At 43.1% G+C, this 18,764-nt stretch overlaps 1 protein-coding gene across 1 annotated transcript in view; it reads right to left on the reverse strand.

Moving 5' to 3' along the window:
* The window catches only part of SF3A3 (splicing factor 3a subunit 3), a 22,804-nt gene extending 4,040 nt beyond the window's left edge, over nt 1–18,764 (reverse strand). Inside the window, exons 1-15 of the mRNA XM_008694370.2 lie at nt 18,554–18,764; nt 18,219–18,266; nt 16,642–16,694; nt 16,431–16,536; nt 14,193–14,265; nt 13,761–13,852; nt 11,744–11,826; nt 10,941–11,079; nt 10,428–10,496; nt 9,928–9,995; nt 9,661–9,768; nt 8,380–8,449; nt 5,804–5,968; nt 5,598–5,708; nt 4,354–4,444 (exon numbers count right to left, since the gene is read on the reverse strand). Of these exons, the coding sequence (XP_008692592.1) occupies nt 4,354–4,444; nt 5,598–5,708; nt 5,804–5,968; nt 8,380–8,449; nt 9,661–9,768; nt 9,928–9,995; nt 10,428–10,496; nt 10,941–11,079; nt 11,744–11,826; nt 13,761–13,852; nt 14,193–14,265; nt 16,431–16,536; nt 16,642–16,694; nt 18,219–18,266; nt 18,554–18,649 (1,372 nt within the window). The 5' untranslated portion in view covers nt 18,650–18,764. The remainder of the gene's footprint in view (nt 1–4,353; nt 4,445–5,597; nt 5,709–5,803; nt 5,969–8,379; nt 8,450–9,660; nt 9,769–9,927; nt 9,996–10,427; nt 10,497–10,940; nt 11,080–11,743; nt 11,827–13,760; nt 13,853–14,192; nt 14,266–16,430; nt 16,537–16,641; nt 16,695–18,218; nt 18,267–18,553) is intronic.

Here is an 18,764-nt window from a genome sequence, read left to right on the forward strand (position 1 = left end):
AAAAAAAAAAAAAAAAAAAAAAAAAGAGATAGATCTGAAAATAATTTGGATAATGGAAGAATCATGAACCTGCCAACAATGTTCTGGAAAAAAATAAGTTTTTCTAAAAATCTAGGTATGGCCAAGGAGAGAATACATGGCATTTCTTCCTGGAAGCAGCTTAATGATCAACTATTTTCATTTTTTAAAAATTTATTTATTTATTTAAGTAATCTCTACACCCAACGGGGGCTGAAACTCACAATTCCGAGATCACATGCTCTTCTGACGGAGAGCCAGCCAGGTGCCCTGATGGTCAACTCTAAAAAAGTCTACTTGGTGAGGCTGATTGAAAGGCAGTATAGCATTGTGGAAAGAGAAAAGACTCTGCTGTAGGACAGACATGGGTTCGATCCCTGGCTTTTTTCCATTTACAAGCTACGGGACCTTGAAAAAGTTACCTAACTTTCCTCTTCTGAAAATGTGGGTGACCTACTACCTCAATGCTTGTTCTCAAAGTTCAATGAATGTAAAATACCTCCCATTTCCCCGGCACAAAGGGGGCACTTGATAAATGGTAGCTAGCAATTTGAAAATTAAACCCTGAGTGAAAAGGTGAAGGTGACTGGATCCCTCCCTCGGGACCTGCAGAGGCGCCCCCAAAGGGAGTTGATGAGGGTGGGGGTGGTTTATGCCTCCTCACAGAGTATCCTCTGCACGGTCATCAGCCATGGTTGTAAGCACTGTGCCTACATTATCTCATTTCGAAACAGCTCTGTTAAGCGAATGTATTATTATCACCCACTTTTGATAGATAAGGAAACGGAGGCATTGAGAGAGGTTAGTAACTTGCCCGGTGTCCCATAAGCTAGCAAGTGGTGGAGCCACGATTTGAACACTGACATGTTACCTCTCCTGCACTCTTAACCACTGCAAGAAGCTACACTGGGAATGTGGTTCTGAACCAACCTTACCCTTGAAGTGGAACATACCAAAACGTAAAGAACTTGACAGAATCAATCAACCAAGTCCCAGGGTAAAAGATCATGACAAGAGATGACATAAATCTGAAAGCAGAAAAGCCACTTTTTATAAACAAGGTGATAAGAATATTGATAAACAGGATAAGATCAAAGACACAAAATAAAATCTGCTCACTGGATCATTATGAGAGTAAGAAATAAGTATAAAATTTTCAGTGCTTCAGGCCATCAAGATCTGATCAACTCCTATAAATAATATGACTAAATTATATTTATAATAGCTAATAAAAATTTGTAATAGAAATAAACTATCAGTTAAAACCTGAAGTTAGAAATATTAGGAAAACATCTGTCTAAAAGGAATAGATACAAGTCTACTATTTAATCCATGTAAATGAGCAATCTAACAAAAAATAAGATAACCTTTCCAGCAAAAGAGTTAAATACAAATACATTAATTAATACAATGAAATGTAAAAGGCTTAACATGCCTATACAGTGGTGAGTATTGATGACCGGGGTAGAAAATGGCCACATCTGCTGCCCAACTTTTGATAATGGGAAATGGTCTAAGGCCATCACAAGAGAACAAACAAGCTATCAGATAAAGGGAATTTCAAAAAGAAAATGGGAGTAATCAGTAAGGTTATAATACAATATTGAGTTTATGTGGTTCAAACACCACAATAAATACAAAACTGGTAGAAATGCAAGAGACAAATTTAATTGTAACTGAGAATGTCAACATACCCCTAGCAGGATGTGAAACAAATATAAGAACGAAATTAAGGGCCTGAACACGGCAAGAAGATTAAATAGCCCATGGGTGGAGAGAAGCACCCCCTTCTTAGACGTACAGAAATCTTTAATGAATCAGACTATATTCCTGATACAAAGATACAGTATACTGTAAAGGTAGAAATTCTTTATGTTACTGCATGGGCCAAGAAAAATAGGAATAAATAAAACAGAGTTCAAAGGTGGTTAATCGACTATATATAATTAAAAATACTCTTTTAAATAATTTCTTAAAAATGAGAAATAACCTCTTTAATAAAGCTCTAAATATATCAATAATGGATACGCTTAATGGATTTCTAGAAGAATAACGTTCTAAGTGCCTGTATTACAAAGAATAAAGAAACAAAAAGAAGAAAGTTCTCATCTAAAGACTTAAGAAAGGAATAAAAAAAACCCTACGAGGACAGAAGTATTGGCAGGAAAAAGAAAACAGAAGAGAAATGAAGCACTTGGTTTCCACTGTGTCATAATAAATCAAGAAATTGTATGGGTTAACTGGCGAATCTTTTTAGGCTGCTTCCTTTGTATGAAGAAGTAATCTCTATTTAAATATGTTTCAAATGACAGAAGAGAATGTAGCGTGTAATCCCATCCATTTTACGTCTAAATACGGATTTGATCCCTAAACCTGACAAGTGATTCGAAGGAAAACAAGAAGCACATCTTTTACTTATGAACATAAATATAAAACTTCTGAATAGAATTCCAATAGGATAAATAACTGCGTTAAAAGAGTATCTACCAGTATGAAAGTATCTAGGAATGCTGTTTAACCCGATGCCCAATAAAAGAAAAAGTGGTAAAATGTGATCTTGTCTCTCGTGGAATGTGATTAATAAAACCATGAGCCCATCTTAACATCAGTGTAGATGCACAAGCACCCTTTCCTCTGAAAACAGCAGCCAGGTAAGGATGACCTGTCACCTACTTCTATTTAATTTAACATAAGACTTGGGGGAAATGCTTGCGACACTATCCACAAAACAAACACACACAAAACAAAACTAATGGAAGTATCACTTTTGTTTTAGCAGTTGGCATGACTGTAAGCCTAAAATGATGTCAACACCAATCTCAAGGTATCAGAAGTAATAAATTAAGTGAGGCCAACTGCAGGACATAAAAAATACACAAAACATGAACTGTGACCCTACTTACTAGGGGTACGCACATCTGGAAAATACATTTTAAAATGAGACTGCATTCGAAATACAGTGTTATGATTCTAGACATTTCATTACTATTTTAATTTCCTCCAAAATAGTGAAGGGCAAAAATAAAAGTAAATTAGAAGTGAACTGGATGATCTGATAATGAAACACAGTGTAATTCTGACTGGAGCTACTCTATGATCCTGACTTGCAAATGAGTAAGGAAAGACGAAGTGGGAAGTCCCCAAAGCTGACTGCACGTAAAAAACTCAATAAAGAAAGTCCCCCAAATCCACAGGTTAAACCGGTATCAGGGAGGTCTTTCTTTTGGTACGACTCTAGTATAACTGTATAACTGACATACGACATGCTGTTAGCCTCAGGTGTACGACATACGGATTCGACAATTCTGCGTCACTCAATGCGCACCACGGGTAAGCGCAGTCCCCACTGTTCAGGGAGCTTTAGGTGGTCATTTCTAATTTGCCTCTGTAATGGACGTGAACCACCCCAGAGAAGGGGCCAAAGGAGTCAGCTGGCCAACCAGCTGAGCAATGTGATATGCACCTGGGGGGGGGGACTGCCCAAAATTTCACAAAGCGGAGTGGTAGTACTCCTTTCTTCTCAGTCTAGCCAGCTGAGAGCGAAAACACGACAAAAAGACAAACTAGAAAGAAACAGAAAGTTTTAGAGGATAATGGCTAATGGCAGGAAAAGTTACCGCTGTCAGGCCAACAGGGAGCATGACTGAGGTCCCCGAGTGCTTTAACAACACATTTCCCGACATGCACTCTGCTCTGCTCTTTCTGCAAAAGCTATTTTGCTACCCCGTTTCCGTGCATCTGCCCTGTCACCTCAGAAGTAAGCTTACTGATGGGGCGCCTCGGTGGCACAGAGGTTAAGCGTATGCCTTCGGCTCAGGGCATGACCTGGCGTTATGGGATCGAGCCCCACGTCAGGCTCCTCCGCTACGAGCCTGCTTCTTCCTCTCCCACTCCCCCTGCTCTTGTGTTCCCTCTCTCGCTGGCTGTCTCTATCTCTGTCGAATAAATAAATAAAATCTTTAAAAAAAAAAAAAAAGTAAGCTTACTGAGACCATTTCTATTTTTCCCTTAATATCTGCAGTTCCTAACCATTAAATCAGTTCAGAAAAACATATATACCCATTCACTCAAAATCTTGCATAGAGAGGAGCTCAAAGGCCCCAGTGAAAAGGCCTGTCTTGCAGTCAGCGAAGGGCTCTCGTCAAGAGGGAAACAATCAGTATGCTGACCAACCCATGCCCCTCAAAAATGTAGTTACTGTGTGACTGTAGCAGCCTTTCCATCTCCACAGCCTGCTGCCCCGAGACCTGGGTACGCCAGGGCGCTGCGGGCGGTGAGCCGTAGGAGCGGCCACGTGATCTAGCGCCTAGGGAACGGTAAACAAAGCATACTTACAGGAGACAGCATCTTCAATCTGGGTCACGTTAGCGAAGTGGGCAGTGTTCGGGATGCCCAAACACCTCATGCCATGAGCATGACGCCACTCCTGGGAGGAGAGAAAGAGAAGGACCATGTGAAATGGGAATAACTGCATACGGAGCACAAACTCCATTCAGTTCATAAACCCTAACCTGACCCTTTGAAAAAGACTCCGCCTAATGGTAGCATTCCTTCTGTGGCTCACGTTTGTAAACAGCTGGCCACGACTGATAAGAGGTGGTTATTTCAAAGCAGCACTGCATTGTTTTCCTCACTGGGCTGGTTTCTCAAACCAAGATCCAGATCCAATAATAGTCCAGACAAGACCTGTGTCAAGACCACAGAAAAACACCACAACTCTAATTAACCAGTGACCTCCCACGCAGCCCCCACCTCCAGCATGAGTAAGCATCACTGATGGCAGGTCACTTCTGTAAGTAAGGGGGAAGACTGCTCACAGGTATAAGCAAGGACGTGAAAGATAGCAGGGACAGACAACGAGTTTGGGCTAGGGGATGGCAAATGGCATGGGCTCTATCCTGCCCACAAATTCCAATGCATTTGGAGGTAGTACTGAGAAAAATTCAGAGATGACTCAAGGGCCCAACAGAAAAGACCCAGGATCAGTTAGTGATATGGATGTCTGAGGGAGGAAGGGAGAAGTTCATATACGTTCTCTACCCTTAGTCTAGCAAATCTTTTCCATTTGTAAAACTTCCTTCCAAGTACTAAGAATCAAAGGGGGAAACTCAACAAGGGTGAATCCACTTCCTGGATTACTACCCACATAATGCCTTGTCTCAAGAATGACTTAATAAATGTTACCCTTAGTTCCTATTTTTCAAAGAGGAAAAGGCCCATTTAAGACACAAAAGAGGAGGCAGTCAGTCCCTTCTTTGGTCCTGTGTACTAGCAGTGGGTAGAGAAGTGAGCAAGGATTCAGAGGATGGTCTAAGATGCTGGCAGAAAGATAAACGAGAGAAATGCATGAACAAGCAAGAGCAAAAGGAAATGAAGTTCAAATAGCAGAGTGCCAGAATGCCTCCAGAAACCATCTTAGGCATTATTCTAGGCTAGCACGGTGCCAAAGGTCAAATGCCATGTGCTTGACTTTAGATCCACTCCTTCTTGCTTCTTAAGCTCTGGACGCTAGTGCTCCTCTCTGAAAGCTGCGTGTTTCACGCTTCAATTTCCAGGAGAAATGGCTCTGAGTTCCTTACAGCAAAGTGCCGCTGGAATGCCTTGGGACCTCGGTAGGTGTAATTTCCACAAATCTCACAGTTATAGTTGATGTTTAGACCGTGAAGCTTATACAGCCAGTAGGGAATAGGCTAAAAGAAATCAGATAAGAAACAGTATTAGACTCGTGTCTGCATCTGCTTCCTGAACAGGCGATGGGAAGGAAGGTGGTAATGCTGGCACATACTTTGCCATCCCAGCCGAGGGGCAGGTTCTTGGGGTTGTAAATGATCTCATTCTCTTCATCTTCACTTTCACTCTCACTGATCTGCTCTTCCTCTTCTTCTTCTCGCTCCTCCCCGGTCCTTGCCTGCTTACGTTGTACATTTTCATGAGTGAGATGTCGCTGTTCCTGTCAGTTCCAGAGATGAAAAGGGAAGTCAGAGGAAAGTAGTGCAGAACAAGGGCAATTTTCTTTTTCTTTCTTTCTTTCTTTTTTTTGAGAGAGGGGGGTGGGGCGAGACAAGCAGGGAGGAGGGTCAGAGAGAGAGGGAGAAACAGACTCTCTGCTGAGCAGGGAGCCCAATGTGGGGCTCGATCCCAGGACTCTGAGAGGATGACCTGAGCCGAAGGCAGACGCTTAACCAACTGAGCCACCCAGGCGCCCCCAAGAAGGGCAATTTTCTACAACCCTTGCTGACCCCTCACTTCCAAGGATACGGTTTTCTTACTTGTACAACAAAGGGCAAATCTTGCCTTCATATCAAAACTCCTTATCAATAGGCTCTCCCTGATCCTGAAGGAAAAAGCCAAAGGTTTTAGGTCACTTGCCTAAGATACTCATCTGAGGCCACGGACTACTGCAGAACAACAGAGAACAAAGTCCTTTCTGTCTCTAAAAATACTTCCTTACCCAGTCCTTTATTCTCCTTCCTCACCAAGATTACAACCTTCTAACTTACCCTGAGTCTCTCCTCATTCCAGGCCAACTTCCATTTTTTCCCCAAATTTATGTACTTTTAAATAACCCCCATCTAATGGTACACTCTGTTTAAAAAATTTATTGTCTTTTTTTTTTTTTAAGATTTTTTTTGTTTATTTGACAGAGACAGCCAGCGAGAGAGGGAACACAGGCAAGGGGAGTGGAAGAGGAAGAAGCAGGCTCCTACCGGAGAAGGCTGACGTGGGGCTCGATCCCAGAACACCGGGATAAAGCCCTGAGCCAAAGGCAGACGCTTAACGACTGAGCCACCCAGGCGCCCCTGAGCCACTCAGGCGCCCCTGTCTTTCTTCTATTTAAAGAACAAAGTCCAAATCTCCAACATAACTCTCCAAATTATTCTCTGACCACTCCCTCCCTTATAAGGCACCCTCCACACACACTGGTTTTCTTCTCATTATTTCTTAGTATCCACTTTCTCTCCATGATGTTTTACCTTCACCCTTCTTGTTTCTTCTTCCTAGAACATTCTTTCTCCCTCTTTCTACTTAGAAGACTCAGTCTCAGTATGTCACAGCATGCATTTGACTGTGCCGTGGTCATTTATTTTCCCCAACCGCAAAGTGGCCTTTTCAAGGTCAAGAGGCATTTCATATTCACTATCGTATCCAAGGACTGAGCACAATGTCTGGAAACCAACAGGTATCAATAAATGGTGAGATAATAGTAAAAGTCTTATCAGTGCATAATAGGAGCAACTTCTGAAAACCATTCTGGCCGAATTCTAGAGAGTGGTGCCACCTCCTGGCAGGGAGGGCAAAGTGCTCTCAAAGAAGGGAGAAAGTAGAGGGTACATCTTAGGTCATGGGTACAAATTAGCCTCCCAATCACCTTCAGAGGACTAGCAACCCAGACTGCTGTCCATACTAGCACAGCCAAGTTCACTGTGGAAATTAACTAGTGCCCCCAGTGTCCAACATTCTAGCCAGCCCTTTCCTGAAAGCAGTTGGGAACCAAAAGGTGACTAGTTTTATAGCTATTATACGCATGGTCCTCACACAAAGGCAGAACAAAAACATCCATGCAACTGACAGAGACATGTAAACAAGCTATCTGAGCCAGAACCATCACTCAAAATGCCATCTGAGCATCTATAAAGGGAAAGGCTATGAGAGATGAGCACTGTACAAAGTAGACACTCTCTGAAAGGCTGATCTTCTGCAGGACTCCCAGAGACACTGGCCATCTTCTTTGGATGAGTGCTGCCCTTTCTTCTACCTTCTCTTCCCTGAAAGAGTGATTTCCCTTGTATTCCTCCCCCTTTCCTTCTGAGATAAGCATCCTGTCTGGTGAGGCCTTTCGCCACTCCCAACCCACCCTTCAGCTCCTTCTTGAAAGAATATTCAAGCAGCGGCTTGTAGCCAGCTTTGTACCACTAACATTCTAGTCCTAGCAAATTCGTTATCTTCTGAACGCTTACGTAATGTCTTTTCGTAATAAGTTATACCTGAAAAGCTGCTGTGAGTAGACTTTCTCCTAATGCCTTTTGAGTATATGCTTCCATCTTCTAGGTACATTTGGGGACTTCTAGGTATATTCTGGAACGCAAAGAAACTACACCATTCTGGATACCGCATTGAGAGGGGAGTCTATTCTCTCCGCTTGGCCTTGTGGAAATTGGGCAACCTTGAGAACATCACCTAACAGGCACCTATGAACAGAACGGGACCTCACTGAAGGGTCAAGTGCCTGAGAGAACCCTATGCNNNNCAGTTTAACGTCTACCCTTCCTCTTTCGCCCCTAAAAACAATCCCACGAGTTCACATTTCTCTGATTCCCATACCCTGCAGTATTTACTGCTCTAAGCAGAGTCCATACTTACCCCAAGAATCTCTACATATTCATAGATCTGGGCTTCTAGGAAGGCAATGTCTTTGTTCCTCTCAGTGTCTCTGGAAACAAGAAAACAAGCTGTATCACTCAAGGATTCTTTTACCCAATGCCTCATCCCCTGTGTCTGGGAACATTTATTCCAAGGGTGCATTAAAAACTACAAGCATGTGACAAATGTCTTGCTGTGAAAGCAAATGCTCTGTTCAGCTCAGGACTTGCTGACATAAGTATTAAGGTTATTTCTTGGAATGCATGCTTCCTTTCTGACCTCATTCTAGAAGACATAAAAACACATCAAGATACTTAAATATCCATCATTACAATCTACAAAGGAAATGTGGTATAGGAGACAAGCTCTGGGACAGGCAGACTTAGGCCCAAATCCTGACCTGCTACTTAGTAACTATGAATAGTGGGCACATTCCATAACTTTTCTGAGTCCTTATCTGCAAAAAATCAGGGTAACAACTACTTCTCAGAATTATAAAGGACATAAAAAAAAAAAAAACAAAAAAACCCTGTACAAACATGTGGCTCAAGAAGAGATTCAACTACAGGGATGAAAGTTACAGCATAGGGGGACGCCTGGGTGGCGCAGTCATTAAAGCGTCTGCCTTCGGCTCAGGGCGTGATCCCGGCGTACCGGGATCGAGTCCCACATCGGGCTCCTCCGCTATGAGCCTGCTTCTTCCTCTCCCACTCCCCCTGCTGTGTTCCCTCTCTCGCTGGCTGTCTCTCTGTCACATAAATAAATAAAATCTTTAAAAAAAAAAAAAAAGAAAGTTACAGCATAGGGAACATAGCCAATGGCACTAACACTGTTCTATGGTGACGGACAGTAGGTCTGCTCGTGATGTGCACAGCATAACGCACAGACTTGTCAAATCACTACACTGTACATCTCAAACTACTGTAATTAATGTAACACTATGTGTCAACTATACTTCAATTAAAAGAAGATTAAATTGTCACTAGTAAAAATAAACTTAGAAAAAAATTCTGGAACCTATTTAGCCTCCATAGCCTCCCAAGATACCAAAAAGTACCTTGAGCCGTCTCAACATTAGGCTTGACCTGCTCTCAATCACCGGAGCACAGACCGCCCTTGCTGTGTAACAGCGACGGCGCTCTCCACCGGATGCAGAGAAAAAGTGCCGACACTGGATCTCTCTGAATCAATAGTGGCGGTAAAACAGGTTGCTGTGGTAAAAATTCTGCATGGGAATAAAATCTTAAAACTGTCCACAGAAGTGCCACCCCAGCCACTTACCGCTTGGTGCCCTTTGACTTGGGATTTTTGGCAAACAGGGAGGTGTCAAGTGACTCCAGGGACTTTCCTTTGGTGCTGAAGAGCCTCTGGGCTCGCTCTTCTAGGGTCCTAAGGAGATAGGAGGGGTAAAGGGTTTCAGAGTTACTCTACCATACAGGTCTGCGTATTTGTGCAGTGTGGGATAATGGAAAGAATGGAATCAGAGTCAGTTATTGTGCAAACATACAGTAAAATGGGACAGTTCTGATAGAAAAAGCAGTCTCTTACCCACCACACTTCAATCCTAAAGCTAAGAGTGCAGATTTCAATCTGTCCAGACCCAGGGAGGCCAACTCCTATAAAAAAAAAGCCAAGTTACAATTTCATATAAATAGATTTGAGAAACAACAAATGCTTAAGCTTAGGTCTTTGCAGGCGGGTGTGTGGATGTTCTTGAAGCTATGAAAAAACCATATATTCCACAGCCAACACCTAGCACTAAGCTCAACCTCTCTAAAGGACTGACCCTGTGGTCAAGTTCGTATGTAATCAGACTGGTAGTGATTACCTCCACTATAGTTTAATATAGTTAGAATTACTTTACAGTTTCCAAAGTAGTTGGCTAAGTTTTTTTCTTTTAGCTTTACCTTTGCCTGTTCTTTGTAGATGTCTGGTTCTAGGAACTGGTGTCTTATCGTAATACATCCATGGCATTAGAAACAGGAGATTGAGAGGTTTCTCTGAGGAATGAACAGGCGAGACCAGTACAGTTGCTAAAGAAAACATACCTCCCAGGAGGAGAATGCAGAAAGGTCAAGATGGGCTCCAGCATGAGTCAGGGCACTGCTTGTCTCTTTCTGGCAAGAAGAACAGTAAGATCCAGGTTTAGAATGAAGACAAGGGAGCCATCTACCACCTATGTTACCAAGTGGTAGATGGCCTCTTATACGCATGCGTGACTATGAATCAAATTCCTGTTAAGAGCAGAGCCAAAGACAAGATGGTTCATTCTCTCTCTGAGAGTTCAGGAAAACTCAAGTTTATCACCAGGAGTAAAAATACATGATGGAGATTCTAGCACATAATCTTTTCAGTTTTGGGTCAGTAGGAACCACACAATAGTGGTGACACTAGTTGGCGAAAATGCTGGGCTCAGCCAATGGCACGGAGGCCCTGACAAATTTCATTCCAAAGTATGCATGGGAAGAAAACCAGACAGACGTGGCAGAGCTGGACACCTCACAGTCACAACCGATCCCGAGGGATCTGCACGTCCTCTCCCCAACCCCACTGGAGCTCACCGGCCATCCAGGAAAGGTACCATTCTCCCACTTCTTCTCAAATTCATTCTGAATCTTCCCAAAAAGTTCATTCTGATCTTGGAGGGGCTTCACTCGATCTGTGTAATCTTGAAGGTACTCAAGCAGCATCTCCAGGTATCTACAGAGGAACAATACAGAGAAAGCAGAGTTTGTATTTTTTATATATTGTTATGCCCTGTAAAATATAATTTCAGCGATACCAGTTTTTAAAAGTAATAATACTAATTTTTAGAATGAGCTTGCAACTGAATTTTTCCTGTCATCTTGATTCTGACCTTTCTGATCTCATTTCATCCTCATGACCTAATTTCAAATACTAAAATCTTAATTAACTCAAATAAAAGATTTTAGGTAAAAAGAAAATGAGAAAAATAGAGAAAGTCAGTAGTACAGATCACTAACCACAGGCATAAAAACACAAACAAAACTTTCCATCTATACATCAGAGCCAGGCACCTTACTTCACTCACAAGAGAAATGCTAATCTTTTTCTTGTTAAACGCCAAAGACACAGATCCCTGAGACTACCTTCTACAATGAGACAAATTTAAGAACACCATGGGCGTTAAGATCACAGATGTGCCAGAAGATGCACATTCTTCCAGAGCCAGAGTATTACAAAGGTTTAAAACTATGGCATTCAAAACCCCTATCCTCCAATAAACCTGGAAGTCACTTGTGTCCTTTCAGGCAATAAAATTTGTTAACTCTGCCATGAAATCTTTACATTAAATAACCTTCTAATCAAATCCAGGAGAGGCCTGGAAGCTAGCAATGCCTACCTCTTATATTCAGCATTCTTCCTTTCTTTAGGAATGTCAAATAACTGGTCAAAGATGGAGAGATATGTGATATAATCCAGCTTCTGAAAAGAGAAATGACAAGAGCACCAGTTAGGGGTTTGCACCAAGTTTCACTACAGTCTCCAATGAATGAGATCAAAACTGAGTGTTGTCTAATAAACTAACAAGGCCCGGCGGGTCTTAGTTTTTTTCCCCGCCCATCATTTAATTCCTACACTACCTGGGGTGTTAATTCCACTGCACTGAGTAGACTATTAGACATGTAACTAACTCTGCAAAATAAAGATCAAATCAATAAACAGTAAACGAAAGAAACATTTGTCAAACACTATTGCAGGCAAGGTAGAAGGCTCTGACACGCACTACATCCTAGGCTAAGGTCCTGAAGGTGCCATTTGTTCACTCATGCCATCACTTATTGAGCCTCTCTGGACCAAGTGCATGGATACAGACGAGAACAAGACAGGAACAGGACCGGCCCTCTTGGAGCTTAAAGTACAGTCACTGAACTTTTGGGACATTTCCTCACAACTCCATGAGGAACTTAATCATACACTTCCTGTGATCTTTCTGAGACTGTCACATTCAATCTCAACTCTTGTGATAAAAGACACTAAGTAGCCTTTGCTGGCAAAGATTATGTTTTTACATTTTTCACATACTTAGTACTACGGGTGCCTAACACAGGAGCTCGATATGTATTTTTGAGTTTTTTAAAACACTATTTTATGTTTATAAAAGCAAAATATGCTTATATTAATAAGCAATAAAATTCGTTAATAAAATAGTATGCTTGTGGCACCTGGCTGGCTCAGTCCCTAGAGCATGTGACTCTTTTTTTTTTTTTAAAGATTTTATTTATTTATTTGACAGAGATAGAGACAGCCAGCGAGAGAGGGAACACAAGCAGGGGGAGTGGGAGAGGAAGAAGCAGGCTCATAGCGGAAGAGCCCAATGTGGGGCTTGATCGCATAACGCCCGGGATCACACCCTGAGCCAAAGGCAGACGCTTAACGACTGAGCCACCCAGGCACCCCCTAGAGCATGTGACTCTTTTTTTTTTTTTACAATTTTTTTTTTTTTATTTGCCAGAGATAGAGCGAGCCAGCGAGAGAGGGAACACAGGCAGGGGGAGTGGGAGAGGAAGAAGCAGGCTCCCAGCAGAGGAGCCCAATGTGGGGCTCGATCCCAGAACACCGGGATCACGCCCTGAGCCGAAGGCAGACGCCCAACGACTGCGCCACCCAGGCGCCCCATAGAGCATGTGACTCTTGATCACAGGGTCGTGAGTTAAAGGCCCATGTTGGGTGTGCAGTTTACTTAAAAAAATAAAAATAAATAGGGGCACCTAGGTGGCTCGGTGGGTTGAGTGTCTGACTCTTGGTTTCAGCTCAGGTCATGATCTCAAATTTGTGAGATCGAGCCCCGAGTCAGACTCTGTGCTCAGCTCAGCTCTGTCCCTACCCTGCGTGTGCATGCACACACGCATGTGCTCGCTCTCTAAATAAATATTTTTTAAAAATTTAAAAATTTATGGGGCGCCTGGGTGGCACAGCGGTTGAGCGTCTGCCTTCGGCTCAGGGCGTGATCCCGGCGTTGTGGGATCGAGCCCCACATCGGGCTCCTCCGCTGTGAGCCTGCTTCTTCCTCTCCCACTCCCCCTGCTTGTGTTCCCTCTCTCGCTGGCTGTCTCTATCTCTGTCAAATAAATAAATAAAATCTTTAAAAAAATAAAAAATAAAAAATAAAAAAATAAAAATTTAAAAATTTAAAATAAGGCTCTTGCATTCACTATAAAAACCTTTCATTTTACATACTGTTTTATTCCAAGAAAGCCCATTACTTCCTTATATTTACGTAATGGTCACAAAACACAAGGAAGGTAGTCTAATTGCTCTCTATCCAGAAGCCCCAGCCTGCCGTCCTGACCAACCCCTAGAATCAGAACCATTGTCATTTCGTGTGCCCTCTCCCACCTCGCCACCACTGGCCCTACCTCTGAGGCCTTCAGGTTAATGTATTTGAGGTAACAGTCATGAAGGTCGAGGTAACGACCATATCCCTCTTCATCTGTGAACTCGACCAAGTCTGAAAGAATCAAAGATACCAGTGATTCAGACATTAAAGACCACTTTCTTGGACGTAGCTTTTCAAATGGATTACTAGTTTTCTGTTTCATGACACAGTTCTTCACCCAAATGTCCTTCCTATGCTCACGAAGTGAACAGACCTGTTTTCCAGACCACTGATTTTGAGCAAGGGTAGTACAAAATGAATATTTTGTCCAAGGCCAATTTAGGATGTCAATCCGGCCCAGAACCAGCAAAGGGAGAACCTGGCTATAAATTTCTCTGGGGCTCTGCGGCAAAATCTGAGCTCTGTCATTAACCTTCCTTTCGTTAGTGCTTAAGATGCTGAGCCTACTTACTTTGTGCCTCTTCACTTGGATTCTCTCGAGCCTTCAGAAGCTCCTCAAATTCCACTGACATTGGCACACAGATCTGAGGGAAAAAAGAAAAAGTCAGGTGAATTTTTAACAAAAAAAGTTGCAATGTTGCAGAAATGGGCTGTATGCTAAGTTAGACTTCTGACATTTGAGACTTGGTTTTTCATTAGGAGCCTACTATTATTCTGCAATTACCTTGCTTTTTTCTTTTCCTTTTTTTGTACTGTTTGCCTAAAAACTCCTCTCGTAACGCATGCTCCCAAAAGCTCAAAAACACAAAATGAAAACCAAAGTCCCCCTTTCTGCTGCAAATAGGTAAGCACTGTTAAGAGACCTTTTTATACCACCTGTTTCCAATTTTTGCTCAACATTAGGATCACCTGGGAGTGTTTTAAAAAATCAAATCTTTAAAAAATAAAAATCCCCGGAGGATTCAAACACATTTTCGCAAAACTTGCAAACCGCTATTCTGGATATTTAAATATATGCGTATGTACAAGCACATACAGGCATATGCAAGGTGTTCATTTTTTCACATAACTGGACTTTTCTTTCTCATTTATTTTATCTTGGGCAGCCTTCCAATCATTTTTTAAAATGTATTTCTCATCACCTTTCTATCAAGGCTGGAATAAGGTTAATACATCCGAACGGTACTCATGTCTACTCTCTTGGCTAGCAAAGACTTCACACTTGATGCTGCGAAGGGGGGAAAACTTCTGCCTGCGTGAGAATGCACCCTCTTCTCCTTTCCCTTACCTTCAACGTCTTATTTCTGGTATTTCCAGTCTCCTCCTCTCTCTACCTGCACCCTTAACACGCACATCTTCCTGAGCTTCCTCATGATCCTCCTGCCTCTCCTTTTCTCTGCCAGGCTTTTAAATACCTGTCCCCCCATCCATACTTCTGCTTCCCTATGACCCACTTTTGGCTCAGTAACCACATTTCCATTCCCACTGCTTCAATGAGGGAGCAATCCTGGCAGTTACCAGTCAACAGCTGATGCCAGTGGCCTCCTCTCGGAAACAGTTTTGCTTAGCTTCAGTAAGACATTACCTAGAGCTGTCGTTAGATCTCTGTGATGAAAGTACTCCCAGGCTCCATTTCACTCAAGTTACCTTGTCGTCCTCAGTATACCCTCACGGCACATGGAGAAGCTCTGAGTCTACCTTCGCATTGTCTCTTTCCCAGAACTCCACGGTTCACAGCTTCAACCACCAAGTCTATGAGATAATTCTCAGATCTAAATCATAAGCTTTTTTTTTTTTTTTTTTTTTAAATCTCTTGCCTGACCCCAGTCACCTAACTTCTCTCACAGGACACTTTTACCTATGTAACATCACCTGAAAAGCTACATATATAAAAATTCATTCCCACTGCAAGTGGGTTACCTCTTTTTTTTCCCCAAGGGAACAAACAACTTTCCAGTTACAAAGTCATGAAAGCTCAGAATAATCTATGACCCATCCCTCTCCACACACGCTGCAGGCATGGCCTTGCTCCCTTTCTCCCTAGAACTCCTTTCCCCCCTTGAACTCTGGTCAGCTGTTCAAGATGTTCAATGGCTTCTAGATAATTGGGATATAATCCCTGCTCCTTATACTATTACAATATAGTGGGGTACACATTCTTGGTCATAAAATACAATCAGATCATAAAGATTCACTGGAAGGGAGGAGTGGACTAGGAAAGATATTTTATGAGAGAGTTGGCCTCTGGGCTAAACCCTGACGGTGTGAGGATCACTGCAAGTGAGTGAAGCCTCTTTCTGAGTTGGATCCCCTAGGTAGCAGATTTCAAGACAGAGTTAGGAGTGCAAGCACTTTATTGGGGATAATGCTGTGAAAGATAAAAACCAGGAGAGAGCATGATTGGGCAGGGAGAGCCTACACTGTGATTCAGACAAAGCCTTTACCTTCCCAACGGGGAGCTGTGGAGCAAAGACTACTCATTACAAGAGTCTTGCACTGAATGGAAACAGCCAGGCCACAGTATGCTCATTTGTGCTCAGTCACTGGCTGGGGCTACCCAGGAAGAGTATGGCCTTGACCTAAAGATGAGGGGGAAACTGAAAGCATTGGAGTTGTAGGATGTCAGCTAAATATGCTCCCGGCAGGTTCTTTTGAAGGGACATCTGAATGGTGTATCTCCATTCTCCTTACGTCTTTCCTTTAGTATGCTCTTCAGGAAGGTTTGGAAAAAATACTTTGAGTACTGTACCTCATTTGGGTGTTTCCGATGGAATTCCTTTATTTGCTTGAGTCTATTATAAAACTCAGCAAATTCATTGGGTCCTGAAATTGCATTGAGTTCCTCTTTTCGTAACCTGCAATTTCAGGAAAAATCCAAAGAACATAGTGCACAAAATCAGTCCTTTAATTATGGCTCCTCAGAGGCACTAACTCCTGGACTAGAAGTGACTATCACTTACCCATCCTTATCATCGTACAAATCCCGCAGGTTCCCGCTGACTTCCATATACCTCTGAAAGGCAAACACAAAACCCATCAGAACAAAGCAATCTGTACAACTATAGGGCTAAGCAACCAACAGGGTACACTAGTCAAAGCCCAGGGAAACCCTGAGAGATGTGGTGTTAAAAGTTCCTGTAGCTTCTGGGGTCCCCCAGATGGTTCAGTCGCTTAAACGACTAACTCTTGATTTCGGCACAAGTCATGATCTCAGGATTGTAAGATCGAGCCTGTGTTGGGCTCTGCACTGGGCATGGAGCCTGCCTGGGATTCTCTCTGCCCCTACCCTCCTCAAAAAAAACCCAAAAAACCAAAAAAAAACAAAAAAAAAAACACGTCTCTGTGCTTCTGGTAACTTTAATAGACAGTACTGGTTAGTTTTTAAAACAGGTCAAGGTGAAGACTACCTAAGTGACACCTCTTGAAAGGTGGAGTGTTCCTATATTTACTACTGATACTTAATTGTCTCCAGAAGAGTTACACAGCCATGTAAGAGTCACCCTCTCCTAAACAGCAGTTCTCACTCCCACCTAAGACCCTCAAAATTGAAGAGTAGCCCAAGATGATTTTCACTACTTGAAAAAGCTTAACTGAGTGCACAAGCTAAATAAAATCTCACAGCTAACTCCGAATTCAAACTCAAGATAGTACAGGGACCTAGTCCCTTTTTCAAAACTTTTGGGACCAGAATTGCTTCAGAATTCGAAAATTTTAAGTTGGGAAAGGTATTATATATCATGTAACATCCCTACTGGGATCTGGAACACATATTAATAATTCTGCAGTGAAAATTATGCATTATTTACAAAGTGGGATAAAGACCATAAAAAGCTTATCTGTTAAGGTCAGGGTTTTCCTGCCAAATGAGATCAAGTCAGATTTTGTCACCAAGTAATTACAACACCCCCCAACCCACAAAGAAACTCTTTGTTTTCACAGTATTTTGAATTTGGGAATTTAAATAAGGAACTAGGGGCTAATAATACTAATTATCTCCTGCAAATCAGAAACTCTGATTAGGTCTTTCAATCCTTTCTAAACAGATTTCAAATACATGGAAGAATAGAGAGCATTTTTGTATAATGAACCTTCATTTACCTATCATTCAGCAGTAAGTATTTTGATTCATTTCCTAAAAGTAAGAAACTGAACTATTACTAAGCAAAGGTAGTTTTGCAGGTAAAAATACTTCAAAACGGTATTCTGGGAGGTAAACACTAATACCCAGCATTCTGGGGAGGGGAGGGAGAGGGGATGGTACCTTTTGTGCCTGAGCCACTGACTCCTCATAACTATTCTTTGCACATCATGAGCAAAGAATGGTATGAATAAGAGGTCCCGTTCACAGAGGCGAGGAAGGGCAGTTCAGCCAGCACCCTCGGGTTTGGCAGCCATGAGGACGTCTCCAGGCGGACAATCCGAGACTGGTCAATCTGGCTACCTTTGGCCAGGGCTCATGTTGAGACCCCGCACCCCGCCTCCCCTCTCTTTTCCAGCTTATCCCGACCCAAAGAGAAGCGGACAACGGGGCACTCACATCTTGCATGGCCCGTGTGCGGTGGTCAGAATTGATCTGGTCCCGGAGCTGGAGAAAAGCAAACGGTGACACAGGCGCCGTTAGCGGGAGTTCTGAAGGTGGAAAGGCCGCCCGAGGGCGGAGCTTACCCGTCCAGGTCTCCGCCGCAGCAGCCGAGGGCTCGGCCGGCGCTAGGCCTCGAAGGGGCGGTTACCAAGGCCGGAGCTCAGAGAGGGAGCCAGGGAGGGACCCGGGGGTGGGGCGCGGGAGGGTCTCGGGGCCAAAGCAAGCTCTCCGAGGTTAGACCCCGGGATGGGGCCCAGTCTCGACGTAGCCTTTGCCCAGGCCCCACTCACCGTGGACTTCTTAGTGAGCATCTCTTTGGCCATGACGTCCATGAGCCGTTCCTTTTCCTCATGATATCGCCGCTGCTGCTCCAGAATTGTCTCCATTTTTCCTCCGCCGCTGCACCTCGATTCAGACCACCGACACGGCCGGAAACGACTCCTGCCGCTTTGCGCGCCCGCGCCCCACGCTGAGCGTCCGGCTGCACCAAAGTTCCGCGGG

This window comes from Ursus maritimus, unplaced genomic scaffold (genome assembly GCF_017311325.1).
Source record: "Ursus maritimus isolate PB19 unplaced genomic scaffold, ASM1731132v1 scaffold_32, whole genome shotgun sequence".
NCBI lineage: Eukaryota > Metazoa > Chordata > Mammalia > Carnivora > Ursidae > Ursus > Ursus maritimus.